We start from the raw sequence: 19,487 nt of genomic DNA, 5'->3' as shown, positions 1-19,487 counted from the left end.
CCTCTCCCTCATGCAGAGCCTTGAGGTTGCCATGATATCCGGGTCTGCCTGGCAGGTGTTAGCAAGGCTAGTCTTGATGCAGTAGCTAACCTGGTTTTGAGTCTCTTGGACCGGAGAACCTAGTAGGTGGGGCCGGAAAAGTTGATGAGTACAAAAACGACAGAGGTAGGCCCTGTGATGGTTTCGCCCAGCATAGGTTAGCAGTGGTACAGCCATCCTTGCCGCGTTAGCTAACCTGTTACAGGCTGTCTTGTGGACCGGATCTCCGTATGGTGGGACCGGTTCGGTTAGTATCACAAACCAACTTAATGCTATGCGAACTACAAAATGAGAGTCAAGCTAGCAATAGCTAGATGGTGGTTAGCTAGCTAGTGTTTGCCGTGATGGTTAGTAGCATAGCTTAAGCTAGCATGGGCCGGTACTTGGTAAAAACCATACAAAACTCGCTGGACTCGGGCGAGAGCTATGTTTGTGTCCCATGGGGTATGGGGGCCCATTATAACTCCGGGAGAAAAATATTGCTAACCGGGTTATGAGTGTGCTAGTTGAAGCTTAGCCTTGAGGATTTGTGTTAGCCAGCTAGTGTTCACCCAGTGGGCTAATAAACTAGCTATAGTTAGCAAGGCGTTAGCTGAAGAAATCCGTGCGAGTAGCATTGAGGTGTAATAGGTCAGTTTAGCCAACGAAACAAGTGAACATTAGATACACTAAACAGGTAGGTGGGAAAACCAGAGAAAGAACGAGGGGGTTCGAGTGCCTGCCTTAGCATTGGCCATAATTCTAGTCAAGGTTGGGCCGTGGTCAAGCCACTGTTACTCTTCCTACGTCCCTAATTTGTGGAAAAGGCCTGCTAACCCAGGGGTGCCTGCTGGAATTAGCCTTGACAGGCGTAAGCTATTTTATTAAGTGACTCACGGCTAATGGCTATGTTGGTGCTGACATCTTCAGGACAGGAATACCGGCTTACTTAACGGAGGAATAAACACACATGTTCATCGTTGGTGTTTCAACCAGAACGCGGGAATGCCCTTTCTTTATTTTCGCACATGCGCAGTTGTACATCTCTCATAGGGAATAACTGTACCAGTGTAAGAACACAATTTATAACATATTAGTCTATATGTTAACACCCCCACTTGCTCTTATACTGTACAAGTCGTATTCAACCTAACTATCAACACATTTAGCTTACAGTTATACATCTCACAAATGTCAGTTTACATTCCAAACATATAACCCAAGAATTTTTCATTTTTGAACTTCGTTACAGGTTTAGTCAAAACATCTGCAACCATGTCTGCCGTTGGACAATATTCAATACTTATTTTGCCATCACTGAGCGCAGATCGAATGAAATGATATCTGATGTCAACATGTTTACATCTCTGACGACATACTGGGTTCTTTGACAGAGCAATTGCACCTTGGTTATCTTCAAAGAGTGTTACTGGTGCATATTGGCACTCACTATCCATCTGGCCCAATAACTGTACAAGGTACAAACTTTCTTGTGTAGTAGCAGCCAGTGCCATGTACTCTGCTTCACATGTAGATAAAGCTACTGTTGGCTGCTTCTTAGACCTCCATGAAATAACAGCTCCACATTTAGTTAAACTAAAACAATACCCTGTTATGCTTCGTCTGTCACTTTGATCTGCTGCCCAATCAGCATCACTATATGCTACGAGGTTGAGTTTTTCCACCCCCTTTTTGTAACACAACTCCTGATTCATTGTCCCCTTCAAGTACCTCAACACATGTTTAGCTGTTATCCAGTGTTGCTCTTTTGGTTCTGATAGGTATTGTGACAGCTTGCTGACAATCCAACTGATATCCGGTCTTGTACATGTCATAACATATATCAAGCTGCCTATCACTTCACAATACCTTTTTGAATCAATAGGTTCACCATCACCATCAAAGTTTGTTTTTTGTTCACATGGTGTTGACCTTGTTTTACAGTCTGACATACCAAACCTTTCCAGTATCTTGGTTATGTACCTTGTTTGGCTCATCTTTATTTTCCCTTCACTTTGTGTAAAATCAATGCCTAAGAAATGTCTAAGCCTCCCAAGATCTTTCATCTTAAATTTTTCACTTAACATTTCTTTTACACTTGTGAGTGAGTCACTATCACTAGCAGCGATAATTAGATCATCGACCCAAATTATCAAAATGATCCTTTCTGTTGCAGTTTGTTTGTTGTAAACACAGCGATCAGCTGGGTTCTGTGTAAAACCATTTTCACTAAGGTGATCATGCAACATTTTGTTCCAGTTCCTTCCTGACTGTTTCAGGCCGTACAGTGACTTGTTCAGTTTGCAGACTAGTTGCTCACCTGTATCTGACCTGACTTCAAAACCCTCTGGTTGCTCCATGTACACTTCACAGTCAATAGGAGCATGTAGATATGCTGTTTTGACATCCATCTGATGTAACTCTAAGTCATACTGAGCTGCTAGCTGCATCAAACAACGTACTGATGTCATATTTGCAGTTGGAGAAAAAGTCTCCTTATAGTCTATTCCTGCCACTTGACTATATCCCTTTGCAACATATCTTGCCTTGTATGTCTCAGTCTCATCTGAATTGTTTTGACCGCATAGACCCACCTGCCCCCCACTGCATTTTTACCCTCTGGCAGTGTGGTCAATGTGAATGTATCATTTTCCCTAAGTGAATCAATCTCCTCCTTCATAGCAGTAGCCCAAATCTCTGATTTTGGTGAAATCATTGCTTCTTTGAAGGTTTGTGGTGCATTGCACATTACTCTGTAGCAGTAGTCAACACTAGGTGGTATCTGGTCATCACACTTCACTTTACACTCATAGTCTTTTAAGTACTGGGGCTTCTTCCTCTCTCTGTCTGGATAGCGTGGACTCTGACTATCTGAAGTCTCGATTTGCACATCGTGTGTCTCTTCGGAATTTTGATCTGCCATCTTGGCTTTTGTCATGGGGGATTGAAATCTCTCCCCATGAAGATCATCACTCATTTCCAAATCTGTCTGAGTTTGGCGTTCGACTACACCTTTTGTAACGAACTTGACTAATCTGTTTTTAAGAACTTTTCCAGTGTCTGGGTAGTAGACTAGGTATGCTGGACTATTTTTATCATACCCGACAAAAATACCCTTTTCACATCTTGAGTCCAACTTTTTCTTGTTCTGTCTGTATGCATAGCAAACAAATCCAAATTCTTTCATCTTTGAAAGATCAGGCTTTCTCCCAGTAAACATGTAGTGTGGAGTCTGTCCTACACGCTTATTGTAACACCTATTGCGAATTACTGCAGCAGTCATTACAGCATATGTCCACAATTTCTTTGGTAGGTTGCTCTCAAGTAGCATGCATCTTGCCATTTCAAACAGTGTTCTCCAATTTCTCTCAGCGGTCCCATTTTGATGGGGTGAGTAAGGAGCTGAAGTTTCATGTCTTATGGCATTCTTACTGAGCAGTGACTGGAACTCTTTGGCTGTGTACTCTGTGCCATTATCTGACCTGACACACTTTATTTTTCCATAAGGGGCCACATCAGCAATAAACTTCTCAGTAGCTTTTACAGTATCACTTTTTGCTTTTAGGAAATAAACAAAAACTGCCCCTGAATAATCATCCGTAAATGCTAGAGTATATCTAAACCCATCTTTCGCCTCTGGCTCAATAGGGCCAGCCAAATCAGTGTGCACAAGCTCAAGAGCTGCTTTTGCCTTTTCATCAGGCTCTCTGTTTCTGCTCTGAACAAATTTTCCCTGTGTGCAGATTTCACAGTTGAGGGTAGATTTGTCAATCTTACCTGTGATTTTCATTCCCTCTGTCACATTTTCTAACTTTGACACATCCTCAAAATTACAGTGGCCAAGAATTTTGTGCCATGTGTGAATATCATAGCACCCATGACATCCATCATCATTTTCATCACTTACAGTGTTAAGATAGTAAAGTCTATCGTACTCCTCGATGTCAAAAGTGGTACCGTTCTTGTGGATGAGCTTGTTACACCCCTGTCGAAAGTTGACTGAAGCTCCGTTGGCTGTCGCTGCTTTAACAGAGAAAATGTCCTGTGGAAACGACGGCACGTACAGTGCCTTCGTCAGCGTTGTTTTCACCTGACGACCCGTGTTGTCTCTCAGGTAAACCTCCGCTGCACCTCTCCTCTCCGCGACACCATTCGTTCTTGTTCCGTCAGCCAGCTCCACGGAATGTTTTTCCGGTTTGAAAGTCTCGTCAAACTCCTTAAACTTCCCGATGTCCGTGACTATATGTGACGTTGCTCCCGTATCAACCATCAGCCCTTTTTGTTTCAGTCCACGAACCCGACAGTCACTTATTTTGAATGCAAATGTTTGGCCTTCAGCATCTGTTGCTTGTTTCACATTGTCTCTTCTTTTTCGTCTGCAATTTGAATCAGTATGAGTGAAGCTCTTGCAAAAACTACACCACTGTCTCCGTTCTCTGTGCTCTCCAGTAACGGTACATTCCCGGGCCTTGTGCCCTTTCTGGCCACAGTTGAAGCAGGTTATCTCAGTCCCTTTATCTCTTCCTCTTGGCCAGCTAACTTTAATGTTACTTGCCTTCATCACGTTGTCGTCAGTGGAAATGGCGCTAAACTTCTCGGTGCTTTCATAGCTCCTTGTCAGTAGAACCGATGTGGATGTGGTGGAGGAGTCAGGCGCAGGACACAGAGGCTTCGTCCAACAGACTTTACTAGTCAAAAGTGCTAAATACAATACACGGCCTCGAAAACAAACAGAGGCGAGTGAATACGTAAACCATGCGTAAACACTAAACAAACAAACAGAGCGTCAAAACGCAGCTCCGAAAATACAGGCAGACAACAACACACAATCTAACCAATACCAAACAGGGAACTTATAGGACACGTAATCAGAACACAAACAGACACAGGTGTACAAGACAGACCAAAGCAATCACACCACGAAACATTCAACGGTGGCAGCTAGTACTCCGGGGACGGCGAACGCCGAAGCCTGCCCGAACCAGGAGGAGGAGCAGCCTCGGCCGAAACCGTGACACTCCTCAACTTGGTTTTGAACTTGCCATAAGTTGTCGGCTCGTCACTCTGTGTTATGTGGATGGCAAATGGCTTAAATGATTCGGGCAAACCTTTCAGAATCATTGCAATCAACAGCCCGTCACTTAAAGTCTCTTCAGCATTCCTCAGTGCTGTAATAGCCGTCTCAGCACAAATGATATAATCCGTAACACTTTCGTCAGCAGCTTTCTGAAGAGAAGTTAGCTCAGTGTAGAGGCTAATCACACGTGGCTTCCCTTTACCTGCATAATGTTCCCTCAATATCTTCAACGCTTTTCTCCCATCATCTGCTGCTTCTCTCATTATCAGGGAAATACTTTTATCATCCAAAACCTGTATCAATTCGGCGTAGGCTTCTTCATTTTTCTCTCCGTCTTCTTCATCTTCATCCACGCTCAATATGGTGGCCTTTAGCCCTAGCAAACGCAAGTGCCCCAAAAACTTCGTCTCCCATAACTCGTAGTTTTTTTCATCTCCGTCGAAACATAATCTATTCTATCGGCTTCCATGTTCCCTCCTGGGCCCATAACCTGTTGGTGCTGACATCTTCAGGACAGGAATACCGGCTTACTTAACGGAGGAATAAACACACATGTTCATCGTTGGTGTTTCAACCAGAACGCGGGAATGCCCTTTCTTTATTTTCGCACATGCGCAGTTGTACATCTCTCATAGGGCATAACTGTACCAGTGTAAGAACACAATTTATAACATATTAGTCTATATGTTAACAGGCTAGCTGGAGTACGCACTGTGTATAAATGCTATAGCCGTGGTAGTCTATTGAAGGCGTTAGGTAGCTAGCAACCAGCACGTGGGCTACGGTTTGTAAAGCTAGCCTTGTCCTCGGTTCCCCTTGGGCAGGGGTAGCAGGCTCCATGACTCCACAAAACAGCTAATCCGAGAACAAAGTGAAACGTAGGTAGCATTCGCCACTTGGGCTAATAGCCTAGCTAGTTAGCACATGCTAGCCGGAGAAGATAATCCTTCAACAATGTGAACGTAGCTACAGTGAGGGAAAAAAATATTTGATCCCCTGCTGATTTTGTATGTTTGCCCACTGACAAAGACATGATCAGTCTATAATTTTAATGGTAGGTTTATTTGAACAGTGAGAGACAGAACAACAACAAAAACATCCAGAAAAACGCATGTCAATAATTTTATAAATTGCTTTTCAGTGACTGATGCAACTCAACAATCAGCTATTTGGTAAGCTATTTTACGCGCGCTGCCCAAATTGAGCACTTAAAACAATCAACAGCTCATTTTTCAAATAAGCTAATGACCGCTGTGGTCAAATCATACTCTGTGGTGTAGTATTTGTAATGATGTTATATATTTCTGTATGAGGCAGAAGTAATTATATAGCTTATTTTGGCAAATTTCATTCAATTGACTTTAGGGGAAGCTAATCTTCCCCTAGCCTTTTGGATGCGCTGCCTATGCTGACATCAATGTATAAGTTGCCGGTGGATTAAACAGCTGGCTGCAAGGCTTACAAGGGGGCCAAGTTCAAATGCCACATCAAATTCAAAGCAATCGGCGCACTGCCTAAATATATGACCTCAAGCAAACTGTCTTGCAATGTCTCTGCTCAATGCTGACAGAAATTAACACAGGCTGGCAGCTTCTCTACGAGCGAATTTCTACATGGTCCTAAAGCCAGCAAATCAATACGCTAAATAGCCATTGCATTTTACTCGGGATTGGAATGATTTTAGTCTACTTTTTTTGTAGCCTTCTTTTACATTTTTGGTCTTGAGCTATACCCAACTGACGCCCCTGCCTGTGTTACAGAATTGTCCTGAGCGGAGATATTAACGTAATCTTCTTCATCGTGTTCACTGTTCATTTTCTCATGAGACCCCCCACAAACACTCTTTCTTTGAATGTTTCCCTGCTCGTTGTCATAGACATCCTCTGATTTCCCATAGCTGTGCCCTTTTTCCTTCCCATTCTTCTTTTCACCCGTCACTCTTTCCAGACCTCCCTCGTAACAGTCGTTTTCAAAATTGACATAGTCCTCTTCCTCTTCCTCTTCCTCTTCGTGGTCCTCCCCTCTGTTGTCAATACCTGTTGTATAACAATTTGCTCATTAATATTTCCAACAGCAAACTCCTGGGAATAGAAAAGATTTACAAACAAAATGATATCAACAAAAGTATTTTGAGATGCCGCTTAACTTTTCTCTCAACCTTTCAAGCTCAAGGCCTAAATCAAGTTCAGATTCAGCCTTTGAGTTTATATAATTGTGATATCACTTACATTCTCTCTGGCCAGTCTCTGTAGATGGCTTTCTGCTCCTCCTTGTCCTCAAGATGACTAGACAGATGACAAGCAGAAGCAGAAACAGCAGTGCTACCCCACCAGTCCCTCCAGAAACAATGATGGGGACCATGAATGCTGAAGAAAATGTAGGTATTTCAAGGTTTAGACCTACAGGTCAAGACTTGTAGATGGCAAATTAATAGAATATAAAAACAAACAAAAATGTGATATGAAGGATGATAAGTCATGTTACAATACTATGACTTTTCTCTCACGTAAAAGCTATTTTAAATACTTTTTTTTTTAAGCATGTGTTATTTTACCTCTAATGGTGACAGCTAGTTCACTATTAGCCGACCTGAATAACCGGGTGGAGACGTTGACTCCATAGCTGCAGCTGTATTTCCCCTGGTCTTTATACTCTGCAACAGGGAAGTGGAAAGAGGCAGAGTGGTTGACTGCTGGCGTAGTCTCAGTTCTGTTGGATCCAGAGAAATTCAGATAGAAGAGGCCTCCAGGATACTGTGGCTGAATGGAGCAGGTGATGGAGAAGCTGTGGCCCCTGATCACCTCTGGCCCCTGAGGTTCCCAAAACATCCCTCCATTTGGAGGACTGAGAGAGATGTTGGGCTGTAGCAGGACCACTGGAAAGAAAGTAAACAGCAATTTGACAGTAATGTAATTCCATATTCATACCTTCTAACTGAGAAATGTGTGTGCGATGGACAAGGTAGTCAGTCTCTTGTCTCTATCAAGGCTCTGAATCATAAAAAAATACAGTGAGTTTAGTATTTGGTCCCATATTCATAGCACGCAATGACTACATCAAACTTGTGACTCTAGACATTTGTTGGATGCATTTGCTTTGGTTGTGTTTCAGATTATTTTGTGCCCAATAGAAATGAATGGTAAATAATGTATTGTGTCATTTTGGATGTACTTTTATAGTAAATAAGAATATAGTATGTTTCTAAACATTTCTATATTAATGTGCTACCATGATTACGGATAGTCCTGAATAAATCGTGAATAATGATGAGTGAGAAAGTTAGACGCAAAAATATCATACCCCACAAAATAATCTGAAACACAACCAAAGCAAACAGCAAATGCATCCAACAAATGTGTAGAGTCACAAGTTTGATGTAGTCATTGCGTGCTATGAATATGGGACCAATTACTAAACTTTTGACTACTTTAATAAACATACTGTATAAGTGAATTTGTCCCAATACTTTTGGTATTTAATTTCTAAACGATTTGCCCACTCTATAGGAACATACCCTCAAATTAAAGCTGACAGTCTGCACTTTGACCTCAGTCATTGTATCTTTTCTAATCTAAAGTGCTGTAGTACAGAGCCAAAACAAAACATTTGTCACTCTCCCAATACTTTTGGAGCTCACTGTAGATTATGCAACACTTGTTTCCCAACTACCACCTCACCTTTAGTAACGTTGCTGTAAGGGGAGCTGATGACTTGGCCGTTGGAGAGGGTTCTGTAGAGACAGCGGTAACTGCCCTGGTGTGAAGCATCCATCTTAAACTTTGTTAAAGTAGCCCTGGGCTGTGAGGATCCAACGGTCACGGACATGATGGAGTCTCTATTCAGATAGAAGAGGAATTCCACAGCATTACAGAGGACACAGGATGGAAGAGTGCAGGTGAGATGGACCTCCTCTCCATGCAAGAAGGCAGAATAGGCCGGGTCTGTGGAGAGTGAAGGCTTCTGCAAGACAACACCTGTTGGTCAAATACAGGTAGTTTAGTGAGGCAACAGTAATCACAACCTATCTGCTGGTCTTCATCCTGTATTAGCCACATGCTCTGTTCTAGGCTGCCCCCATCTGGTCACAAATCACCAAGTCTGGCTTGGGTTAAGATTATTTCTGCAACGGTCAACTCTCCACTAGGTGGCAGAGCAGGCAATAATACTGCAGTAATATGCTTTTTAGGATTTTCTCTATGATGAGACCTTTTTGCACAATTCAAACCATTCAAACCAAACCCTGATAAAACTCTAGTCTAGACAAGGCAAAGAGACTCCCTTACCTGAACAAATAACACCTGCGTCGTTACCATGATTACAGTCATGTGTTCCTCCTCCTGTGTGTGGGCACTGTGTGATGGAGCACTCACTGCCAGAGCAGCCAACATCATCCTGCCAAATGGACCCACTGCCCTGACCAAAGTAGGCCCTCTCTGTGGCACTATCAGCTCTCCCACAGCCCAGCTGTCTACACACCACAGCAGTGTCATTCAAGTCCCACACGTCATCACACACGGTTCGCCAGTGACCAATTTGATAGACCTCCACCCTCCCAGAGCAGAGGTCACTCCCATTGACCAGTCTGACGTTAGATTTAACTAGGAATGAAAGAAAATTTGAAAAGTAGAAAATTAAGGAGAAAATAAATGCATTTCAGTAGCACATTCAACTAAATCAATGGCAAGTTGACACAAGCATAATGAACTGTAATTTGACTTTTATCAACCACAATAGCAACCCAGGGACTTTTACCTGAGCAGACAACTCTGGCGTCTTGAGACTGTAAACAGTCATGGTGTTTCAATCCTCCATGTGAGCATTCTGTGAGGGAGCTCTCACTGCCGTTACACCCAACATCATCCAGCCAAGTAGGTCTGCCACCACTACCCTGACCTACGTGGGCAGTACCTTGGACACTCACAGTCCTTCCACAGCCCACCTGGCGACACACCACATTGGCATCGTTTACGTCCCACTTCTGACCACACACTCTTCCCCACTGGCCCTTGTAAAGAATCTCTACTGTCCCCGAGCAGAGACTAGTGCCATTGACCAGCCTGATCTCTTCACCAGCTCACAAAGAGGAAATGAGATGATTGGAAAAATGATTAATAATGATTAATGAGCAATTAAAAACAGCCAGTATTGTCAAAGCTGTTCTATTAAAAGTTGTTACAAACGTGTTACTTAACCTTTTTGGACTTTAACAGCATTTTTTTTTTGTTCCCCTTTTTCTCCCCAATTTCAATCTTGTCTCATCGCTGCAACTCCCCGACCGGCTCGGGAGGCGAAGGCCGAGTCATGCATCCTCCGAAAGATGACCCGCCAAGCCGCGCTTCTTAACACACGCTCGCTTAACCCGGAAGCCAGCCGCACCAATGTGTTGGAGGAAATACCATTGAAAAATGTATGCACTCACTAACTGTAAGTCGCTCTGGAGTAAAGCCCCCCCAGCCAAACCCTACCCTAACCCGGACGTCGATGGGACAATTGTGCGCCGCCCTATGGGACTCCCGATCACGGCCGGTTGCGATACAGCCCGGGATAGAACAGGGGTCTGTACTGACGCCTCTAGCACTATGATGCAGTGCCTTAGACCGCTGCGCCACTCAGGAGGCCTTTAACAGCATTTTAAAAGTATTTTAAAACTTTTTTGAGACTTGTGTTCACATGTAAATGAACACTTACCTGCCAATGTAGATAACACCATTTGATGAGCTGTTTGGGAGAAACACAGACAACCAAAACAATACAATTAAACACACATTTGCTGAGGTTGCCATTTCTAAATGGATAACGCCTTATAATAATGTCCAGTAAAAAAAGCAGATTTTTTTTTAAATATATGTTTGCTCACCATTTATGAATTGTTATTGTTACATTTGTAAATGTTAGTAAGCTATATATACAGTGGGGGGAAAAAGTATTTAGTCAGCCACCAATTGTGCAAGTTCTCCCACTTAAAAAGATGAGAGAGGCCTGTAATTTTCATCATAGGTACACGTCAACTATGACAGACAAAATCAGGAAAAAAAATCGAGAAAATCACATTGTAGGATTTTTAATGAATTTATTTGCAAATTATGGTGGAAAATAAGTATTTGGTCAATAACAAAAGTTTCTCAATACTTTGTTATATACCCTTTGTTGGCAATGACACAGGTCAAACGTTTTCTGTAAGTCTTCACAAGGTTTTCACACACTGTTGCTGGTATTTTGGCCCATTCCTCCATGCAGATCTCCTCTAGAGCAGTGATGTTTTGGGGCTGTCGCTGGGCAACACAGACTTTCAACTCCCTCCAAAGATTTTCTATGGGGTTGAGATCTGGAGACTGGCTAGGCCACTCCAGGACCTTGAAATGCTTCTTACGAAGCCACTCCTTCGTTGCCCGGGCGGTGTGTTTGGGATCATTGTCATGCTGAAAGACCCAGCCACGTTTCATTTTCAATGCCCTTGCTGATGGAAGGAGGTTTTCACTCAAAATCTCACGATACATGGCCCCATTCATTATTTCCTTTACACGGATCAGTCGTCCTGGTCCCTTTGCAGAAAAACAGCCCCAAAGAATGATGTTTCCACCCCCATGCTTCACAGTAGGTATGGTGGTCTTTGGATGCTACTCAGCATTCTTTGTCCTCCAAACGCGACGAGTTGAGTTTTTACCAAAAAGTTCTATTTTGGTTTCATCTGACCATATGACATTCTCCCAATCCTCTTCTGGATCATCCAAATGCACTCTAGCAAACTTCAGACGGGCCTGGACATGTACTGGCTTAAGCAGGGGGACACGTCTGGCACTGCAGGATTTGAGTCCCTGGCGGCGTAGTGTGTTACTGATGGTAGGCTTTGTTACTTTGGTCCCAGCTCTCTGCAGGTCATTCACTAGGTCCCCCCGTGTGGTTCTGGGATTTTTGCTCACCGTTCTTGTGATCATTTTGACCCCACGGGGTGAGATCTTGCGTGGAGCCCCAGATCGAGGGAGATTATCAGTGGTCTTGTATGTCTTCCATTTCCTAATAATTGCTCCCACAGTTGATTTCTTCAAACCAAGCTGCTTACCTATTGCAGATTCAGTCTTCCCAGCCTGGTGCAGGTCTACAATTTTGTTTCTGGTGTCCTTTGACAGCTCTTTGGTCTTGGCCATAGTGGAGTTTGGTGTGTGACTGTTTGAGGTTGTGGACAGGTGTCTTTTATACTGATAACAAGTTCAAACAGGTGCCATTAATACAGGTAACGAGTGGAGGACAGAGGAGCCTCTTAAAGAAGAAGTTACAGGTCTGTGAGAGCCAGAAATCTTGCTTGTTTGTAGGTGACCAAATACTTATTTTCCACCATGATTTGCAAATAAATTCATTAAAAATCCTACAATGTGATTTTCTGGAGAAAAAAGTTCTCAATTTGTCTGTCATAGTTGACGTGTACCTATGATAAAAATTACAGGCCTCTCTTATCTTTTTAAGTGGGAGAACTTGCACAATTGGTGGCTGACTAAAAACTTTTTTCCCCACTGTAGATAGTTATTGACACATTTATAAACAACTTTAAATGTAAACCAAGCAAGCAACCAGTATTTGCATATGCTGTTGTGCTATTTACACCATTTGTAAAGCTGGATAGTTAGGTCTATCTCGAGCTCAAGGATTTCCTTTGTGAAACTGCCCTGTGAGAGATGCACAGTCTGTCACTTGTTGTGGTTAACATTAGCCAGATTATCACAGACCAACTGTTTAGTATACAGATGAAACATACTTATTTTTTTATCAGTTTCACACATTATAGCACCCTTCCGTTGTTTAAAATTGGCTAGTCCTGCTTTCTGCAAAATGTTATTAATGACTCTCAACACTTTATTTTGTGAAATTGTTTTTCCACTTAATGTTGACTTATGTTATTTCCTATATATCAAATGTCAGCAGTGTTGGGGAAGCTTAATTTTTTGCCCCTTTCCCCTAGTTGGAGGACTTGGTGGAAAACATACAAATTCTCTATATATGTAGCGACGTGTCACTTTAATGGTACCCCCCTTTACTTTAGTTAATTTTGTAAATCATTTCTTAACTCTATTTTCTTAAAACTGCATTGTTGGTTAAGGGCTTGTAAGTAAGCATTTCACGGTAAGATCTACACCTGTTGTATTCGGCGCATGTGACAAATAACATTTGATTTGATTTGTTGAACATCCTATTACTGTCTGTCCATAATGCTGAACTGTTATGGACCACTGAGTTCCTCCAAGCTCCTTCAATTTCCATTCAATTCAATTTCAATTTAAGTGGCTTTATTGACATGGGAAACATATGTTTACATTGCCAAAGCCAGTGAAATAGATAATAAACAAAAGTGAAATAAACAATAAAAAATTAACAGTAAATATTACACTCACAAAAGTTCCAAAATAATAAAGACATTTCCAAATGTCATATTATGTCTATATACAGTGTTGTAACGATGTGCAAATAGTTAGTGTACAAAAGGGAAAATAAATCAACATAAATATGGGTTGTATTTACAATGGTGTTTGTTTTTCACTGGTTGACCTTTTCTCTCTCTCCAAGACAAAGATTTATAAAAGTGGCCCTTCACTCCTAGGTCTGATACCATGTGACCTCACAGGACTACAAAAGGACTCTGCTGTCTCCCCCTCACTCTCTTAGCTGTTAGCCGCTTATCCTGCTGGACCTCTCAAGCTGGACCTCTCAAACTGGACCTTTCTCGAGGAGGGAGAAGAACCTCCATCCTCAGTAGGCCGACCACAGGTCCTGGACCTTCGCCTTTAATGGCAAGAACTGGTGAACTGATAAGTTAGGGAAAGTACCTTTTAGGGAATAGCATCTGTAATCCAGTACATACATTGGGACGGAAGAGCAGTCTCAGAAGGAGACTTAGTCATTAAAGAGCTATTGTAGCCTCAATGGTACATTTAAGGTTTCCTTCTTCAAGTAAAGAAGGAGATGACTATTAGAGCACAGCCTCTGCAACTCAAGCAAGGAGCCAACAGAGAAGAGCAACAAGCATAAGGACACCAACTCCTGACAAAGGAGGAATCACCCAACTCAACCAGAAAGGACACACCTTCTTCCTTTGTTCTCATCCATGCGGCCTGAACAATCAAGAAGCCACAACATACTTTGTCTTGATGTCTTGATCACGTTGAGGGAGAGGTTGTTATCCTGGCACCACACGACCAGGTCTCTGACCTCCTCCCTATAGGCTGTCTCATCGTTGTCGGTAATCAGGCCTTCCACTGTTGTGTCGTCGGCAAACTTAATGATTTTAAGTTGGAGTCGTGCCTGGCCTTGCAGTCATGGGTGAACAGGGAATACAGGAGGGGACAGAGCACGCACCCCTGAGGGGCCCCCGTGTTGAGGATCAGCGTGGCAGATGTGTTGTTACCTACATTTTGTTATTTTGTTTCTGTAAGCCATTTAACAAACTATAACGGACTAACATTGGAATTGGAGTTGACTCCAAGGCAATTCATAAAAGACCGTAAATACTGAACTTTCAAGCAACCACATATTTTGCCATGGAGCACGTTCTGATTGGCCAGTGAGGCTCCTAGCCTCGACACACCCACAATGTCACGACTTCCGCCGAGGCTGCCTCCCCTCCTTATTCGGGCAGGCTTCGGCGTTCGTCGTCACTGGCTTACTAACCACTGCCGCCCCAATTATCATCATCACATTTGTCTTGTCTTGTCAATCACACACACCTGGTTCTAATCCCCTAATTAGTCTGTGTATAAGTGTTCCCTCTGCCCCCTTGTCCTTGTGGGTGATCGTTTGAATGTGAGAGTAGTGTAGCTCGGTGGAGCTACACATACCATTTTGTTGCCAGGGTAGATATTTCCCCTGTGCCTATGTATTGTATGGAGATACCGTTACAGTGTATTACCAGGGTAGATAGTTTCCCCTGTGCCTGTTTCGTTTGTCGCTATTCCAGCGTATTTTGTGTAACTAAGGAATAAACTCTGTATTCGGTGATTACCCTCCTGCTCCTGACTCCTTCCATCACACTTATCACAGAATCACCCACCCGCTATGGAGTCAGCGGGAGAAGAGCGCATGCCTGGAGTCATGGCACGAGTCCAGGAGCATTCCACGATGCTGGCCAGCTTGGGGGAAGCGATGGATCGGGTTGTTCAGGTCGTCCAATGCTTGGAGAGGAGAGGACCCGATCTGTCGAGACCAGCTGGCCAACCGGATCCAGCCACCTACACCCCAGCACCCGGAGGGATCCAGATATCCCGACCACGGGCGTTTGATGGGACAGCGGCGCTCTGCCAAGGATTCCTCCTCCAACTGGAGCTTTACTTCTCCAGCATCAGGCTGGCGCCATCGGAGCGGGAGAAGGTGTCAGTCCTTGTTTCCTGCCTCTGTGGGAAAGCCCTGGAGTGGGCCAATGCAGTGTGGAACGAGGGAGGAGCCGCATTGGAGGACTACGGGGAGTTCGCTCGCCTTTTTCGGGCGCTCTTCGATCAGGTGATCGAGGGTCGAGAGGCGGGCGAGAGGCTGGTCCACCTGAGGCAGGGGACGAGGACCGCGCAGGACTTCGCGTTGGATTTTCGGACTCTGGCAGCGGGGTCCGGGTGGAACGAACGGGCCCTGATCTACCATTTCCGGTGCCATCTGCGGGAGGACGTCCGACGGGAGCTAGCCTACCGGGACACCATGTTGTCCTTTACGAAACTGGTGGGCATGGCCATTCGTTTGGACAACCTGCTGGCAGCCAGAGGACTTTCTGGTAGGGGTCTGCCCATTTCCACCCCGGATGACTCGGATCCCGAGCTGATGGAGCTGGGTGGAGCCGCCGTCCGAGAGAGCGGAGGAAGTCCGCGACAGTGCTACTCTGGTGGCACGAAGGGACAGTAACCCACACTTGTTCAGAGCCCTCTGCTGCACACTGTACCCTACCTATCCACTTTCCCGATCACATGGTAGTTCCCCAGTGTAAGGCGCTAGTCGATTCAGGCGCAGCTGGGAACTTTATGGACAGAGCATTTGCACGCCGTCAAGGCATTCCATTGATTCCCCTATCCATTCCACTCCCCATCCGAGCACTTGATAGTCGACCGTTAGGGTCCCTGTTTGTTACGGAAGTCACTATACCAGTCACCATGATCACCCAGGAGACACATTGTGAGAAGGTAATTTTTTCGATTATTGAGTCTCCTGCTTTCCCTGTGGTGTTAGGTATCCCTTGCCTAGCACTCCACAACTCCACCTTCTTATGGCCGCAGAGGGCTCTCACGGGGTGGTCGGGAGAGTGTCAGGGTAGGTGTCTAGGTGTTTCCGTTGGTGCAACCACGGTAGAAAGTCCAGACGGTACCTCCACTGTGCGCATTCCCCCCGAATACCTTGATTTGGCGCATGCGTTTTCCAAGACGCGTACGACTAAATTGCCACCTCATCGGGCGGGGGATTGCACGATAAACCTTCGGGTAGACGCTGTACCTCCCAGGAGTCATGTGTTTCCCCTGTCGCAGGTTGAAACGGAGGCTATGGAAACATACGTCACCGAGTCCCTGGGCCAGGGGTATATACATCCCTCCACTTCACCAGCCTCCTCGAGTTTCTTCTTTGTGAAGAAGAAAGACGGCGGTCTGCGCCTGTGCATTGATTATCGATCACTGAACAAGGAGACGATTAGATTTAGTTTTCCTCTCCCCCTCATTCCTTGAGTGATTGAGTCAATGCATGGGGCACGCTTCTTCACTAAGCTAGATCTCAGGAGTGCATACAACCTGGTGCGTGTTTGGGAGGGGGATGAGTGGAAGACAGCATTCAGCACAACCACGGGGCATTATGAATACATGGTGATGCCCTACGGTTTGATGAATGCTCCATCCGTCTTCCAGTCCTTTGTGAATGAGGTGTTTCGGGACATGCTTGGTCGCGGTGTGGTGGTCTACATCGATGACATCCTGGTGTATTCCACTACGCGTGCCGAGCATGTGTCCCTGGTTCACAAAGTGCTGGCCCGACTGTTGGAAAATTACCTTTATGCCAAGGTAGAGAAGTGTATGCTTTTCCAACAGTCCGTCTCCTTCCTCGGATACCACATTACAACCTCAGGTGTGGAGATGGAGGGAGATCACATTTCAGCCGTGGGTAATTGGCCGACTCCAACCATGGTTAAGGAGGTGCAGCACTTCCTTGGCTTTGCCAACTACTATCGGAGGTTTATCCGGGGCTTTGGCAAGGTCGCAGCTCCCATTACATCCCTGTTGAAGGGTGGGCCGTCCCGGCTCCGCTGGTCTGCTGAGGTTGACCTGGCAATCAGGAGACTGCGGGGTCTGTTCACCTCAGCCCCGGTACTGGCCCACCCCGATCCATCACTACCATTCGTAGTGGAGGTGGATGCGTCCGAGGTGGGATAGGCGCTGTCCTGTCCCAATGCTCGGGCACGCCACCCAAGCTCCGCCCCTGTGCCTTCTTCTCTAAGAAGCTCAGCCCGGCGGAGCAGAACTACGACGTTGGTGATCGGGAGCTGTTGGCTGTTGTCCGAGCTTTGACCGTGTGGAGGCATTGGCTCGAAGGGGCGAAACACCCTTTCCTCGTCTGGACGGACCACCGTAACCTGGAGTACATCCGGGCAGCGAGGAGGCTGAAACCTCGCCAGGCCAGGTGGGCCCTATTCTTCACCCGGTTTGATTTTACACTGTCATACATTCCGGGTACGAAGAACTTGAAGGCAGAGGCACTGTCCCGGCTGTATAACACAGAGGAGAGGCCCAGAGACAACACCCCCATACTCCCGGCCTCCTGCATTGTGGCGCCGGTAGTATGGGCGATGGACGCGGATATAGAGCAGGCATTACGCACAGATCCATCTCCACCTCAGTGTCCAGCTGGGCTGCGGTACGTGCCTGCTCTTATCCGTGATTGTCTGATCTTCTGGGCACACATGTCACCCTCCTCTGGTCACCCAGGTTTCGGTCATACAGTGCGCTGCTTGATCGGAAAGTACTGGTGGCCTACCTTGGCTAAGGACGTGAGGGTGTACGTCTCCTCCTGCTCGGTGTGCGCCCAGAGTAAGGCACCTAAGCACCTCCCAGCAGGTAAGTTACAATCTTTACCAGTTCCACAACGACCATGGTCTCACCTTAGTATTGATTTTTTGACTGATCTTCCCCTCTCCCAAGGTAACACCACCATCCTGGTCATTATGGACCGCTTTTCCAAGTCCTGCCACCTCCTTCCTCTGCCCGGTCTCCCCACGGCCCTGCAGACTGCGGAGGCCCTGTTTACTCACGTCTTCCGGCACTACGGGGTGCCTGAGGATATACTGTCCGACCAAGATCCCCAGTTCACGTCCAAGGTCTGGAAGGCGTTCATGGAACGTCTGGGGGTCTCGGTCAGCCTGACCTCTGGGTTCCACCCCGAGTCAAATGGGCAGGTGGAACGGGTAAATCAGGATGTGGGTAGGTTCCTGCGGTCCCACTACCAGGACCGGCCAGGGGAGTGGTCGGTATTCTTGCCATGGGCAGAATATGCCCATAACTCTCTCTGCCACTCCTCTACTAACCTAACACCATTCCAATGTGTTTTAGGTTACCAACCGGTTCTGGCACCGTGGCACCAAAGCCAGACCGAGGCTCCTGCGGTGGATGACTGGTTTCGGCTTGCGGAGGAGATGTGGGACGCTGCCCACGTTCACCTCCAGCACGCTGTGCGTTGTCAGAAGGCCAAAGCTGACCGTCACCGCAGTGAGGCCCCGGTCTTCGTACCGTGGGATCGGGTCTGGCTCTCGACTCGGAATCTGTCCCTCCGCTTGCCCTGCAGGAAGCTGAGCCCGCGGTTTGTGGGGCCGTTCAAAGTCCTGAGGAGAATCAACGAGGTCACGTATAGGTTATTACTTCCCCCTGATTACCGTATTAACCCCTCGTTTCATGTGTCTCTCCTCAGGCCAGTGGTGGTTGGTCTGCTCCAGGAGTCTGAGGTGCGGGAGGTTCCTCCACCTCTGGACATCGAGGGGGCCCCGGCGTACTCTGTCCATTCCATCCTGGATTCGAGGCGTCGGGTGGGGGGCCTTCAGTACCTCGTGGAGTCGGAGGGGTATGGTCCGGAGGAACGGTGCTGGGTCCCGGTGAGGGATATCCTCGATCCCTCCCTGTTGCGGGATTTCCATCGTCGCCATCCGGCTCATCCTGCTCTGCGTACTCCTGGCCGTCCCCAGCTGCTGGAGCTGCGCGTCAAGGGGGGGGGGGGGTACTGTCACGGCTTCCGCCGAGGCTGCCTCCCCTCCTTGTTCGGGCAAACTTCGGAGTTCGTCGTCACCGGCTTGCTAACCATTGCCGCCCCAATTATCATCATCACATTTGTCTTGTCTTGTCAATCACACACACATGGTTCTAATCCCCTCATTAGTCCGTGTATAAGTGTTCCCTCT

At 46.0% G+C, this 19,487-nt stretch overlaps 1 protein-coding gene across 1 annotated transcript; it reads right to left on the bottom strand.

The window, feature by feature from the left end:
* Positions 1-6,778: 6,778 nt before the first annotated feature.
* Positions 6,779-8,947, bottom strand: LOC311119480 (uncharacterized protein). The gene is made up of 4 exons (XM_084194162.1): positions 8,773-8,947; positions 7,650-7,970; positions 7,324-7,461; positions 6,779-7,131 (listed from the first exon to the last, which is right to left on the bottom strand). The coding sequence occupies exons 1-4, from the start codon at positions 8,918-8,920 to the stop codon at positions 6,803-6,805; spliced, it is 936 nt and encodes a 311-aa protein (XP_084050288.1). The 5' UTR covers positions 8,921-8,947; the 3' UTR covers positions 6,779-6,802.
* Between the last annotated feature and the right edge of the window lie 10,540 nt (positions 8,948-19,487).

This window comes from Coregonus lavaretus (genome assembly GCF_964263955.1).
Source record: "Coregonus lavaretus genome assembly, contig: HAP1_SCAFFOLD_742, whole genome shotgun sequence".
Lineage (NCBI taxonomy): Eukaryota > Metazoa > Chordata > Actinopteri > Salmoniformes > Salmonidae > Coregonus > Coregonus lavaretus.
Note: the sequence above shows the minus strand (reverse complement) of the source record. Positions and strands in the feature narration are given on the sequence as shown.

Coding starts and splice junctions, on each gene's coding strand:
- LOC311119480 (XM_084194162.1), bottom strand. CDS start 8,920: ATGTCCGTGACCGTTGGATCCTCACAGCCCAGGGCTACTTTAACAAAG. Junction 7,462..7,649: donor ACTAGCTGTCACCATTAGAG/GTAAAATAACAC, acceptor CATTTTCTTCAG/CATTCATGGTCCCCATCATT. Junction 7,132..7,323: donor AGAGACTGGCCAGAGAGAAT/GTAAGTGATATC, acceptor GTTATACAACAG/GTATTGACAACAGAGGGGAG.